Source organism: Diospyros lotus, chromosome 8, assembly GCF_014633365.1.
Source record: "Diospyros lotus cultivar Yz01 chromosome 8, ASM1463336v1, whole genome shotgun sequence".
NCBI classification, from domain to species: domain Eukaryota; kingdom Viridiplantae; phylum Streptophyta; class Magnoliopsida; order Ericales; family Ebenaceae; genus Diospyros; species Diospyros lotus.
Genome location: NC_068345.1, coordinates 18,200,471 through 18,216,269, shown reverse-complemented (window position 1 = coordinate 18,216,269; position 15,799 = coordinate 18,200,471). Strand labels below are relative to the sequence as shown.

The following is a 15,799-nucleotide window of genomic DNA, read 5'->3' as shown; positions in this document are numbered from 1 at the left end:
CAATGGCACCAACACCAAGAGGGGGGTGAATTGGGTTGTTTTAAAAATTTGATTAAACTTGAAAATTCTTTTGATGAAAATCGAGATTTTAGAGCAAGTGAGGATTATTGAAATGCTTGAAATAATAAATGAAAGAAAGAGCACAAGCATATAAGAGACACAACGATATATAGTGGTTCGGCTTAAACCAAACCTGCTCCACTACCTTAGCTCCTCACTAAGGATTTTTCAATCAATTCACTAAAAACCTCCTATCTCTCCAGATAGGCCCTCTAGCAACAAGCTAGGAAATTACAACCTCTTACTTATACAAGCAAGCCCTCTAGCAACAAGCTAGGTAAACAACCCCTTGCTTCAATAAGCAAATCTTCTAGCACAATAAGCTAGGAATCAAAATCCTCCAATAAGCAATGTAGGCCCTCTAGCAAAACAAGCTAGGAAAATTACAAAGAGATATAAGATAGGAGAGGATCTGAGAAACAATATTCTCAATTACAAATTCTCTCAAATATAAATACAAGGCTTGATAATGAATTTAATATAATGAATACAAAGCCTTGAAAAGAGAACGAATTTACCAATGAAGCACAATAATGATCTTGGCACTTGGGAGCTTGTAATGTAATCTGTTGGTTGGTTTGAATCACCCATTTGGCTTGTATTTATAGTCCCTTGAGAGCCCATTCATGAATCTTGTCGTTGGTAGTGGAAAAGCCACTTTGGGTGAGTGGAAAAACTAGCCGTTGGGGGTTTCTGCGACACAAATGGTCGACAGATGCAAGGCATCGGTCAATAGATTAGCAAATATTTAAAATCCGGTCAACAAATGAATAAGAACGATCGACAAATGCATAGGCATCGGTTGACAAATGGTGCATACTATCGAAGCATCACTGAATGGCATTCTCTCGGTCGACAGATGCAAGAGCATCGGTCGACAGATGGACAAAAAATAAAGAGTCGGTCGACAGATGGTGAGACATCTGTTAACAGATGAAGCCATCCTTCAGGACATGCATACACTACAAGTTATTTACATTTCTTTAGTTTACTTTAATACATAAATGTAAATAAGAAAGTACCCCCCATTTGGATTTAATAAAAATATCAAAAAAATCAAAATCCATAAGAATAAGAAAGTAGAATTTGGGTTTTAGTACAAACTTAGGATTTTGCGATTTTACCTCCTCCAAGATATACACTTTCTATTTCTTGATAAATTCGTTAAAAATCGTTTTAGCACTAATAGATAGAAGATATCAAAATACCGAAAGATAATTTTCCAAAATGAAATCATTTTCTTATATGTCTCCTTATAAGGTGCTAGTCTTCTAGAATTAGAAAAATTTTGAAACGTTATCAAAACGAGTTTCAAGACATGATGCATGAACTAAAGGATTTTTCAGACATTTAAATTTCAAGCCAAAACCTTTCATGCATGTTTTAAAATATGGAAAACTTATTTTAAAATATGAGATTAACATAAATGATTTTTCATACTTAATATTGGTTTTTCATCAAACACATTTATGTTCTAGTTGGTCTTTTGCCTTACAACAATTTTAACTCTATCTTGACCAACAACTTACAACAATTTTCATCTCCTAAAAATCATTTTAGGAGGTTTCATCATAATACATGTTTGAGCTAATCTCCATGTATATAAATCATTTGGTTTTCATTTCAACAAAGTATTTGAAATTGATTTTTGTTGAAAATCACAAACTTGACTTATGACTTGGGATTAAGCCAATAGATGTTTTTCATCATCAAAACTAAACACAAGGGTAGAACATCACACTCATCTATCCATAGATGTATACACTAGTCACCCCCACTAGTCTCTCATATCTCGGTCTCCAGATCTAGCAGAATTGCCAGGTCAGCTATCAAGATGGACGAATCCTTCGGCACTAAACTCACCAACATTAGGCTTAAAAGCCTCAACAGCGACCACCCCTGGGCCATCAACCCGACCACCTCATTAGCACGCCCCGGGTGATACAAAAAGTGAAGTCGTAGTCCTTCAGGAGCTCCATCCACAGTCGCTGCCTCATGTTCAGCTCTTTCTGCGAGAACACATACCTCAGACTTTTGTGGTCCGTGAACACCTCAAACATCTTATCGCATCGATAGTGCTTCCATAACCTCAAGAGCACATACCCCAACTGCCAGCACCCAGTCACACATCAGGTAACTTACCTTCTGCCTTGACGTGATCCACACATGATCACAAGGTTATGTTGCATCAACACGCAACCCAATCCTTTGAGCTATCACAACCTCTTATTGCATCCGGCAGACTATTTTCATTTGACTCTCCTCACGAGTCCTGACATGGATATAACTACTCCAGAAATTCTCTTCACGAATCTCTGACAACAGTCTACCAATTTTAACATACTTTCAATCTTTTCATAGATAGCTTAGGGATCCTATCACAAAGCTCTGGTCCCTTCCTCTGTCACTTCTGGCACTATTTCCCGTACCAGGCGTAACTCCAAACCTCATGGATCATTGGGTCACATATCCCTGTGGACTCCATATTCCTCCCCATAGGTGTCGAAATCACCATCAAACAACCCATAAGTTTGGCTTCTACTCTTAACAAAATCTCACTATGGTCTTGAGCTACGCACCTCAAACCATTACATAAATATTTCGAAGATCTGCCTTTCAGCTATCTCGATAACGATTTGGGTCCCATGCGGTTGCCTATGGCATAACCTATCCACATGTCCCTTCTCACAAATTGTACCCAAACTTTTGATCATCGCGTGTCTTCCTTACACGAATATACTATCATCCCAAGGACATAAACTCATCATATCCCAAATCATGGACAATTAAAATTTCCAACTCGAAATCTTTACGAGGCCCAAGACTTCACTTGGCCACTTCATCAGCTAAGTTGACACCAAACTTACATGACCCGATTCCACGAGTCGCTTTCTTAAGGTAACCTTACCTCAATTCCAAAATCCAAGGCACTATAGAAACCTCCTCCCTCAACTACTTTGGGCCGATCGGACTTTGGGCGGCATTCACACCTCCCTTACCCCCATTCAGGGCTAGCAGTCACACACACCCATTTCCAACAATGAACCTAGGGTTACCCACCTTGCCTATAAGACTTTTGGTCAAGTCATCGTACCTCCCTCGCCTTATCATGGCTAAGGTTCTGGGCCTACCAGACTTTTGGGCAAGTCATCGTACCTCTCTCACCCCATCACAGGGCCAAGGTTCTCACATGGGTGACCACAAAACTAGGGTCGCCATTTAGCCTATTGGAAGTCAACTCTAAGGCGTGCCTCCATCGATGCTCTCATCATTTTTCAAATCCTTGAACTTGCTAGATTGCTCAAAATTCTTGGCCTAAATCCCAAGATTCATAGTGGCTTTGCACATCTAGCCACATACAACTTTTTGCTTATTTATTAGGTTTTGACAATGTTAACCTCTATGGTATTCCTCGTGCAAACCTTCTTTTAGGTTTACTCTGAGTCCACAATCTCTAAATCTCCAAGCCCACTTGACACACTGAATCGTAGTCACCAATTCTGTTGACTAGGTATCTCATCATTCCCTTTTTCGTTGCTACAACCTATCAAGCAACTCTGACCCTTTTTTTGGTACCTGATCTCTTCCTTGAACCGAGATTTCCACAACTCATCGTCAAGGCTTTAGACTAACCATGCTCTACTACTTGAAATCTCACTCACTGAGATTCCATTTTTTAGATCCAGCTGACTATCAACCTGCCACTATCCAATTAGTTTCTCTTAAGCACTACATTTACCGTCAGCCAACACACAAGCTATCACCATCAACCCGGTCGCATAATAGGGTTGCTCTTACACCAAGCGTCAACCCCCACACGGGTACTGATAGCATGCATATTTATGCTATATTTTGGCATTTCACCTCAGTCTTATTACGCCATTTGAAGTAATTTTTGCTGATCTTTCATTGTTTCTATTTTATTATACTTCAAATCATCCTTATACTATTTTCTATCTTACTTCTATAGATCCAAGCTTGCTTAGCTTTAGGGAATATTGGATGGGCTAGAGAAGCAGCTGGAAAAGACTTGAAGTGGCTCATTTCGGCCTTGGGCATTTGGGCAATTGTGGGACTCATCTAAAGGAACTTGGGCTCACTTTCAAGGAGCAGATTTGGGCTGCTCGATTTTGCTGTTTTGGGCTCACTTATTTCTCTTTTGTTTCTTTTCTTTTCTGTTGGGCTAGGCCCAACCCTAGCCTTCCTAGTTCTACCTTTCTTAGCCATGTATTTAAGGCCTCTTAGCACTTATTTCCAAGGGGAGGAAGAGGGAGAAGAGAAGGAGAAGAGATTCTGGCCGTTTTTATTGTTGTTAGCATTTTCTGTTTTTCTTCATTTTTATCTCCATTTTGTCTTCCTTGCTGTAATGAAAGGCTAGAGCTATTGTAACTGGTTGTGTATCTTGAACCCATGTGGAATCTGAGTCCCGGATGAGCTGCAAAAACCTGGTTTGTTGTTTGTTTGTTATTCATTTCCATTTGATTTAGTTTGAGCAGATTTGTGAATGCATGGAGCTCATGGCAGGTTTGTGTGAATTTGCATGGATTCATTTTCTGTTAAATGCTTAAGAGAGCAGAATGTTGTAGCCGGTTGGTATAACATCTCGGAAGTGAATATAATGTGCCTGAATGGTTGTTCTTGAATAGCACCGGATAGGTTGAATAGAGAGTGAATGGTTGCATTTTGTTCATAAGAGATTTCTATATTCATTTTGTTATTCCAATCATTCTAATCCTTGGACGGTTGTTGGGGATGCTTTAAGTTTGATATCCGGAGATTAAAACATCTAACAAGCCAAGATTTATAGGTTGGACAAGGAAGATTTCACATAGGGGACAAATACACAGCCGGTTGCATTTCATTTACTGATTTTCATCTATCATTTTGTTTCTGTTTTGTTACTTAGTTTTCTGTCAAACCCCCCCCCCCTAAACAAACTGTTGTTTATATTGGTTCTCCTTGTTGGTAGAAGAAGGTGAGGCTCCTTGTGAGAAACTGCACGGTTCGGTCGTAGTTTTTCGAGAACTAACATTCGTTGTCGCTACCACGAGTCTAACTTCTTCTGCAAGAACATTCATTCTAGGCCTCATCGCGGCTGATAATTCCATGCATCTTTCTTGTCCATTTCATACGTCAGGTAGCTTTTCCTTTGTACCACCCAACTCTTTCTTTAAGGTAATTGCAGACATGACCATCCCATGATCTCACTTAGCATTGCCGTACTAGGTATCGAGGTATTCTACTCCTCGAGCCTCGCACTATTTGTCGTGTCACCCATTCCCAAGATGACCACAAACCCATATACAATTCTTTAAATAGGACACTCAGTCCATATTCAATTCATCACATTTAGATTCCCGAGGCTTCCGGCCTCGATCAACCATAACTAGCGGCACATCTTGCATCTTAGACCATTGGGACTTTAAACCCCTCTACAAGGCACAGACCCTACTGGGTTGTCCCAAATATTTAGCATCTGATCGTCTCCCATGCAGCCTGCTTATGATGCTTCGATCGACAGGCCTCTCGTACCTTACTGCAAGCGATCCATCAGCCCTCTGCACGCGGGTCCCTAGATCCAGATCTGTCACTGCGAACACCGAATCAGCAGTACCGTCACGCTGCTAGGGTTCCTTATCCCGTCCTTGCGAGTCACATCAGGTGCACCACTATCACCTCATTTAATTGACATAACTCACATGTCATCCCTTGACCATCTTTGGTCTCTCGCTTGATCCAATCCGTTGGATCCCTTATCTATACATCTTATTTTCATGGCACTAAATGATCCTCGAAAAATCCTTATCATTCGATCCTTAAGTTATTAGCTAAGCCATGCCACATCAGATTAATCATTCATGATTTGGTCATCCTCAATAACTACCAGTTATCTTATCTTTCACTGTGAGGATTTTGACTAGTGACCTTAAATCAACAGTCTCTAAATCTCTCAGATCCACAATCATGGTTACTGAGTCAACCTTACACCCGAATTATATCGTCGGATCCTAACTTCAATACCTAGTTCATTTTGCTTGAACTAACCTCCATCGGGCTTCCACTATTCGCTGAGAATAGTAACTGTATACTGGAATAGTGTATGTACGTGAATAGTACACTAGGTAGGTTCCCAAGAAAGAGAGGTGGGTCACAAATGGACATACTTAAATACCAAGTCTTTTCTTAGCCAGAACTTTCCTAGACATGCACTTTTACTACACCACACTTATATCCATAGCCTTTAAGACTTCAATTGTCAATCCCCGAAACAAATAGGGGTTTCGTCTTATGAACGGTTAGTCTCTTTCCCCTAAGCCTTCACTTGGGGTTCCTACTAACTGGTTATATCAATATCGAATCTTCTTAAGTCTCCCAGTCAAACTTCTCCTAAGTCTCCAAATAATATTCCGCTCTAATATCAACTATATCAGAGTCACTTAAGTCTTGCAATAAACTTAAGCTCTGATACCAACTGTAACACCCCAAATTTTTTGGGCGTGTTATAACTTAGGATTTCAGGAATATAAAAATTATTCATATCACAATCACTGTCATACATCACACAATATCCCAAAAACCCTAATTTTCACCTTCTCAGCTTAACAAACCCAATAATCGAATAGCAAAAACAGGTGTTAAATTTTCAAATGCGGAAGCTAGATCGAACCTGATATTGTTCACAACCATAATGCTTTATTTATCATAAATAAAATCGTTCAAGACGTCTACAAAATGTATTACATGGACATCATCAAGTGATAACTGAACATCTTAAACATATCCAAAATTACATAGGTTCGCACATAAATAAAAATATGCTAATCATGCTATAGATAGTAATTTAAGCTAATTCTTCAACTACCTTCTTTCCCTTAGAGCCGCTCGCTGAACCTGGAACGTTTGAATATTCCAGGGACATAGTCCAATTAGAAGATGAATCTTTTAGTGAGAAACTCCAAAAATAATTTATATCGATGCATGATCAGGTATAAAATGTATGAGAAAAATAACAAGAACTACTCTGAAGTACCTCGTGAACATGTCAGCCTCCTCCAACAAGAGCTTTCTCAATGGCGCACACATAGCGCCTCTCGGGAGGTCCTTAACCATGTCACTTCGGCCCGACCTCATAGCACTCATGCAAACACCACATCTGTTGTTCCTTAGGCTCACGGTCTTCCCCACGAGAGCTTTCTCGATGGCGCACGCATAGCGCCTCTCGAAGGATATCCGACTTTTGCCCTCGGCCAACAATAATTAGGTACAACAGTATGGCCACACAAATTTTATAAATGCAACAGTTAAAAAGCCAATAGCATATAATTTTCAGAAAAATACATTTCATATATGCAACACGATTTCACGTAAGAGAATAACAAGAGTTTACGTATAAGAACTTCACCAAACACGTCTCATGTAATAGAAGTCTCTCATAAGAGAATAAAAAATAGGATTTGGAGTATAGGAGTCTCACCTTGTTGGTTTATCTCTTGGACTGTATAATTTCACAGTAACGGCCTAGGTTTCTGCAGAAAACGTACGTTTTGGTAAACCTAACATCAAAATATTTTTACATAAGGTTGAGGGGCATTAAAGTAGGGGCATAACTGGAAAATTTCATGAAAAAAGGACCTCTAACGCGCCCTCATGCGCCCAGGGAAGGTGAACCACGCGCCTTCACGCGCAGCCATTTCCGGCGCGTGTATCTCACGCGCTGCCTACCAGATTTCGGACAACATTACATCGTTATCGTATTTCGGCCATATCTCCCTCGTTTTAACTCCAATTTGACCTCCGTTTGAACCTACGTGACCCTCTCTTCCCCCTCTATAGGATTATAAAAAAAAAAAAACAGACTTACCTCACTTTTTTTCTAACTGATTTTGGTGAACTCCGGCGAAGGCTCGTAACTCTGACGAGGCTTGTTCTTCCCCGACTTCTCCTTCGATTTCTTCCCGCCTTCTTGCCGAACTTCTTCCTCTCTCTCTAAAGCAAGCTCATTCTCTTAGAGTGCCTCAACTCTCAAACTTTCTTGGAATGATTTGAGAACAACCCATGGTGCCTTTTTATAGATTTCTTCAACCAATCACATTATGCCACTTGTCACAATCTAAGCCATGGACTCCAAAGACTCAAAGATATATTTGAATGGATTTTAAAATCCAAAACTAGAATGGATTTAACTTTTGAAATCCAAGCTAATTCCCTAACTTCTTCCAAATGACATTTTGGCCCTTATTTTAAGTCCTCAACTTCAATATTTTTCCACATAAGCTCTTAATTTTATCCTTATTTCGTTTGGATAATTCTCTAATTACAATTACACCCTCAAACATAAAATTTATCGAGATATTTAAAATCTCAAAATTAATAACTCAAAATTACTCGATATGTACGATTTTTGGGAAGCCCTTACCATCATTCGGTCTTTTTAGGCTACAACTTAGCTTAATTGAAAATCGTCTCTTATTTTATTTCTTTCAGTGCCATAACTCTCGCCTCGAGAGGCTCGCCAAAAATATACTTTTGTCCTTAGGTATCTAAGCTTCAGGGCACTTCTTGCAGTCGATTCGGCGACTTACTACCCCTTTAAACCCATTTTTTGGTATTTTAAACTCACTTAAAATACATTGCAACTTTACGAAAATATGGGGTATTACAGGGCATCCGCACTGGTTCCTTGGGAATTTGGGTGGGGGCCTTACAAGATCTATGGGACAAAAGCAATCAAAAGGCACACGAAAAACTTTCCCACGCGAGTTGTCCAATGCCTAAGTCATAAATCATAGTCATAGTGAATGAGGAATGTGGATGGGGTTTCATGCATGCAATGTGGGCTTCGAAAGGTTTATTTTGGTAAATTTGGTATGCACATATCTAATTTAGGTCTGGGTCTTTGTGGATTGGATTCGGATCCTAAAGGTGTGGGAGTAAAGGGTATTTATAGACATCGAAGGACTAGGACACATGGCACGCATGCGCGAAGACACATGGTGAACCTTTTGGGTGAATGACACAAGTCTTCAGGTGCTCTAGGTTAGGATCAGAAGGTCGAAAAAATTCCCCCCAAAGGATTTCTTCACGGGATGAATGCCCTGAAGGGGTTAGCCAAGTTAACAGCCCTATAGCTAAGTCTTTGAAAGTATATTGTAAAAGAAGGTGCTGAAGGCCGTGAGGTAACGTTTCAAGGAGGTTATCCCATAAGACTTTCTAACCCCTGAAAACCCTTCGTGAGGGTCCCTCGAACGTTATGTTACAACAACTTGGTTCTTCTCAGATATGATTGGTCATCTCACGACTAATGACCAACAAGGAAGGATAAAGTGAGCAAGGAGAAGGAAAGAAAAGCAACAATGGAGAAATATGAAAAAGAAAAGTAGTAAGCAAAGAGGGTTTTCTTCTTCTTCAATCAAGACATGAAAGAGAGAATGGAAAAGGAGTGAAAAGCAAGGTGCTCTGCCCTTTCTTTTTTCTCCATCTTCTATTTCCTTCATTAATGTGTTTGAAGGCACAATCATTGCTATCTCGATAGAGCATTAAATGCTTTGTTGATAAAAATGATGAAAAAAGGCTTACGAAATCAAATTCGTTTCCTTAAAATTATTGACTATTCGAGACAACTGATCAATCATTTCAACTAAACATTTAACCATTCAAGAAGGCTTGTGGACTATTTTATGCCCTTAATTCGAAGTTTCCAAAAATTGTATTAAGGCCTTGTTATTAACTCTTATTAGCCCTTCCATTAACTCTTAATGGAACCAAGACCTCTAGTTAACTCTTAACGGTCTCCCTCTATTAACTCTTAACAGTTTGTTAATCCTTTTGTTAACTCTTAACAAAACATCCATCATCATTAATGATGATTAAGAACACATGACAACGAAGTATCACTAATCCAATGCTATGCCTAGATTATGTGTTTCCCTTTAAGTTCATCGCCATATAGCAATGAGGACACATCAAACTCTTGATGTTGATCAAACACTTTGATTTACTATGAGAAACTGTCCATTTTCTCATAGCATCCTGAAAGGTTTTGAGTGACCTCAAGCATAATGTTAGGATGATCTTAATGGAAATGAAATCAATACTTCAAGTAAATCTATTAGGGTTTTCGATTGTTGTGCACTATAATCCTTCCACTAACTAACATCCCAATTGAGTGAGAGTCATGAACTTATTAAACTTACAAGACTCAATAACTATGCTAAAATCTAGAATGGTATGATCGAGATGACACATCTGAACTCTTCTTGACATCGAAAACTTCATTTTGATCATTGTGCACCTTAACCAGGGGTTTTCCAACCATAACCAATCGAGATTGCATAGGATGTTTTCCTCACGCCGAAGGTTAATGGATCCCATCAGCCATCACCTCTCTTCATACAACACTGCACAAAAACCACACATAGAGCATTAATCTCGCCTCTCAAACTAGATGATTCTTCTCAACGATAAATCTCCAACTCCAGTGGATAAGAAAACCATGTCGCCTCCAGTCTAAGGACTAGATACATAATCGCAAACTAGTAACAGATTATTAATCATCTCTGCCAAGTAATCTGTTACATGCGTCACATTTAGCACATGTTCAGCTAACATCTCTTACATGTCTACTCTCAGCATCTCATGCAATATGGCATGTGACTCACCATTCTCGATCATTAGTATCTCATACTGATCAAAGATAGTAGTATATGTATTAGTCCATAATCGATTAATCATAGTCCTATTTTGAGAAATCTTAGGACTAAAAGTAATTTTAAAAAACCCTGTGTTATAAATCTTTGTCACATATTCTTAATAGCTTAAGAATAAGACCATTAGGATATCTAGGGACTTATTCATATGCAATTGAAGAGTCATGAATGAAGATATGACCATTTTATTAATTGTAAGATTAGCAAATGAGTATCCCTATTACATACTAGATATCATCTAAATCTAGCATTATGCTGTATCACTAATAGTTAAACCTTTATTTTTTGAGCGTTGGTGTTCACAATCCTCATCTTGAGAGTATGGAGGTCCCTCATTCCAAAAATGTCGATGTTCATCCTTCTATAAGGCCCAAAGAGCCTTTGGGACTGATGTTCCCTCCGAGAGTCATATCTTTCTTCTCAAGAGTGAAGGTAATCCTCCCTTGAGCATCCATCATTGTGTTGAGAGTGCTGAGCTTCTTGGAGAGGATCCTTTATTGCTAAAAGAAACTAGTTAATAGTTCTATTAAATGCTAGACTTATTTTTTCAATTATCCTACTCAGTTTAATAGGGTGGATTTCCTCTTAGATCGAATTGTCTAGGATAATAGTGATTCGAGTTTCAATATATAGCTCGAGTTCTCCTAGTCATGGCCAATTAGTCAATTAGGTGTCTGTTGAGCGACATACTATGTAAAGAGGTAGAGTTGTATAAGGGCTTAGTGGGAGAGTAGGAGGACTTTGAAATCTAGCATGTATGAAAGGAGACTATAAAAGTGGGTTCCACGATGGGCACCAAATGATAATGGTTGAAGTTGATCACCACTGAGTCTTTGCCAAGCTAAGTACGTCTGGTAGCGATGCTCGATCTTGAGCATGTCTAAAACTTGCTTAATTTGCAAATGCGAGGCTCGGCCTCTTGATATATCGTTTAACAATTAAGTCAGTCTTAATAGGAAAGGTAAAATAAAGTAATCATATCCAATAAAATAACATACTTATCTCTTAGAATTTCACCCTTTATATAGATATACTCTAAAGTACGAGAGTAGAGAGATGAAAATCAAGCCTTAGCTTATGGTCTGTACAGATCAAAGATAACTTCAAATCCTGGTCTTCTATTTATGCATTTGAAAATGTTTAAGACTCCACTTGGTATTATTATGAAATTTTTGTTTACATGATAATCACTTGTATGTGAATCAATGATTATGTTGTTATATGTGTTTGGGTAGCAAATAAAAAAAAGAAGGAGGTGTTTTTAATAATCAAATTACTGCTGAAAGGAAAATTTTACAAAAAATACTTTTATTGTTAATGATGTTTGTATATTAAAATGCTTTCAATATTTTTAATATTATATATAGAAAAGAAGGATAATAGCTGTAAATTTTTATGTTCATTAAGGTTAATTCTATGTATTAATAAATAATAATTTAATTTTTTATTTTTACTTGTTGAGATGATCGCTCTTGTGTAACCCTCAGTGCTCGTGTCCTCGATTACGGTAGAAGAGGTAAATCATAGGTTGAGCTTTTGGTTCTTGCGTAAGGCAAAAATCAAACTCATAATCCACTGAATTGATATTGACATGTTATTCATTTGACCATTCGAACTATGTCCTGAAGACTTTTGTTTCTACCGCTGTTTCTGTTTTATAAAAAACACTACTTTTACTATCATTAAAAGTATTTTTAAATTTTGGTCAAACAGTATAAAAAATATGTAAAATCATTTCTGCCATAAAGAAAGCACTTTTCCTTCCACCACAACCAAACAAACTGTAAATCTAATGAAAAACTCAAATATGAGATTGAGTTCTTATGTAACGTTCGTCGTTACGATTTATCCAACGTACTTTCCACCAAAGCAATTAGCAAGCAGTCAATGGAAAATGAGAAAGAGAGTTGGTAAATGTACTTAAATAATAGAAGTAATAATCAAATTACATGGCCCTATACCACAGGCCTTCCAGCCCCAGGGGCACGCTACATAAGCCAATCACTCCAATTTTTTCACTAAGAAAAATATATTCTTAAGAATCCAAATTCAGAAGTTTTTAACAAAATCAATGTGATGGTGATAGTCTTATGAAAATAATATATTATGATATATTTCTATTCCTTAATTAATAATTAAACTAATAATTAGGGCATTACGTCATTTGTTTAATGTTACTCATCATGCTCGTGCATAAATTAAATGTATGGCACTCCAAACTAATAAATTTATGGCATTCCAAATTTTCAAAACGTACTTAAAAAAAAAAGTAGAACTATTAAACTCTTTTTAATTTATATTAAATTAAATGTATTTTTATACCTTATTAAAAAAAAGTCCTCTAACATCCTAATTTTTTTAAAAAACGTTTAACAAATAAAATTATTAAACAATTTTTAAACAAGTTTGGGTGTGCGGGACGTTTTTGGTAAAGTAAAAAAGTAAATTTAATTTTATACAAATTAAAAAGTATTTAGTAGTTTTATTTATTTGAAATAGAGATTTTTAATGGGATGTTGTGAAAATTTAAGATTTTTACTAAAATATAGAGATACATTTATGCCTTCACACTTTTATATATTTGTAAACTATTTTAACGGGATGTACAAGAATAGCATGGATGCATCTTTTATTCCTTCGTAAAGATATTAGTTATTATTGCCATGTGTTAAAGGTGGATGTACTATGCCCTTTCATGGTTGAGGAGGGACAGTTAATTATTAAAAATTGAACACACACACACACATATATATATATAATATAATAAGGGCAATATTAATAAGTGTCTTTATGATATTTTGTAAGGTTTAATAAATATATTTATTTTTTAATGTATCTCTATTGTACTTTATTTTTAACATTAGTACATTTTCACTAGTTGATAAAATATTTCAAAATAGTATATACTTAATATCAACCAATAATAATAATGATAATCCTTCATAAGTGTAACATAAATAAATACTATATATATATATATATATTAATTGTTAATCATGGATGGGATGATGGATCATTAATGTGCTCTTACAAAGAAAATGCTCAACTCATGGCCCGCAGCTCCATCGGGATTGATCATGTAGAATGCTTCGGAGTCCTTCGATCCAACCACCTTCTCAAACCTTGCTCTGATGTAAGTCATCTCGTCTCCGTCTTCGCCGGCGCCGGCCGATTCCTTCTGCGACGCTGCCGGAACCACGCCGGCCCCCATCGAAACGCCCCACAGCAGCTGCATCACCTGAAGCTCATCGTCGCCGATCTGCTTCCGCCTGATGGAGTACCCAATCTTGCGGCCGTTGCAGTAGACCGCCCAGACGAACTCCTCGAGCAGCTTCTTCTTGTGGGTCTTGGTCTCGCTCTCCAGAGCCAGCCTGACTATGTCGTCGGACGCCATCTCCTTGTGGAAGGCGGCCGTGAGCAGCGGCAGCTCGATGATGAACATGGGCAGGCGGTGGGGGTCGTCCTGAATGGCCAGGATGATCCGCCCTTTGCGGTGGCCGAAGAGGGTTCCGGTGGTAGCGTTGTCCGCCAGCAGGGGCTTTCTTGGTCGTCCCTTCCCTAACAGCGCCACCATCTTACAGCCGGAGGTTAGCATTGGGAAGAGCTTGAACATGCGGAACAAGCCTCCGCCTCCGCCTCCGCGACCACCGTTCTTGCCGCCCTTGTTGCAGCCGCCGGCGGTATGCTGAAGCAGGGATAGCAAGGTGGCTGGGTTTTCCATCTGCCGGTAGGGATTCGAGTACTGATGGACACTAGGCATTATGATTTATTAATTAATGGAACAACTATTCGATCTTTAATTCGCTAGATAGGTTCCAAGATTGATCGGGCAATTAATTGGAAGGAGAATGGAATGGATTATCGAGACAGATTAACTCGTACAGCAACCAAAGAGTGACTATATATACACACACCAACCCACCCACAAAGAGACCTATCCAGCCAGGGAGGGCCAGGGGGGCAAAGATAAAGTGACGAGAACTGAAGCTCTTCCACAATTTTATATAATTGACGTAATTTATTGGAAAAGAGTAATAAAAAGTCATATCCATCGCTTTAATTATAGAAATATATCTCACTGCAAATGTTATTCTGTTAAAAAAATAATTACAAATCAGCAGAGGAATGAAATTGTATAGTCGATAATACTGACTCTAAAATATATATATGAATCACGTTAATATATAATTGGTTTTTAATAAAATAAATAAATTATTTAAATAGAAAATTGGGAAGGATACCAGGTCTAATTAGGATCAACATATAGGAGGTGGTTGGTATTGTCCTTGGAATCTTTGAAGTGGAGATGGAGAAGGTCCCCTCTTGCCCGTGTTGATATTAAAAGGAAGACGTGGAAGGATGGCCTAGCTACCTTTCTAAAAGTTAATGTTTTAATGATTATGGTTTTTTTTTATTAAAATCTTGTATAAAATAATATGACTCATTTCTTTACTTATGAATAATATGGTTGGTGTGTCTTAATTAAAGCCATACATTTCAAGGCCATAAAGACAATTAACTTGAGTATTGGAATGACTTTTCTTGACGAGCCCTAGGCCAATCTTAATCAATCATTTGGATGTAGGAATTGCTTATGGGGGACTCACAAAAACATTCAATGCCAATCGTAGCTTCATATCCTCAAAACAAATATATTGGTGGGTCATCCATAGGCGCTGTCTAAAGGGAACCAAAGGGTTGCACTAATTAGACCTGATGGTTGGATACCAAGCCAACTTAGAGATTAGTAACATCAAAGGACACAATACTCTAGATGCTCAAGCTATTTCCCACTCAGCTTGTTAGAATGCGCTATTTTCTAAGGGTTACTAGATCCAATAGGTCAATAAGGCTTGGGGAAACACCTTTAGAAAGAGAGAATTCTCACCCAATGGGTTAGAGTGAAAAAAGCATGTCACTATAGAAACAGAGAGTTTTAGTGACCAAAATAAAAATGCATTGCTAAAACTTGCTAAATCTGTCGCTATTGTATTGGTGACAGATTTATATCTATCCCAAGATTTGGCATTGCT

At 38.0% G+C, this 15,799-nt stretch overlaps 1 protein-coding gene across 1 annotated transcript; it reads right to left on the bottom strand.

Annotated features, from left to right (window-relative positions):
• Positions 1-13,720: 13,720 nt before the first annotated feature.
• LOC127808180 (protein MIZU-KUSSEI 1) lies at positions 13,721-14,716 on the bottom strand. Its single transcript, XM_052346590.1, has one exon. The coding sequence runs from the start codon at positions 14,524-14,526 to the stop codon at positions 13,783-13,785; it is 744 nt and encodes a 247-aa protein (XP_052202550.1). The 5' UTR covers positions 14,527-14,716; the 3' UTR covers positions 13,721-13,782.
• Between the last annotated feature and the right edge of the window lie 1,083 nt (positions 14,717-15,799).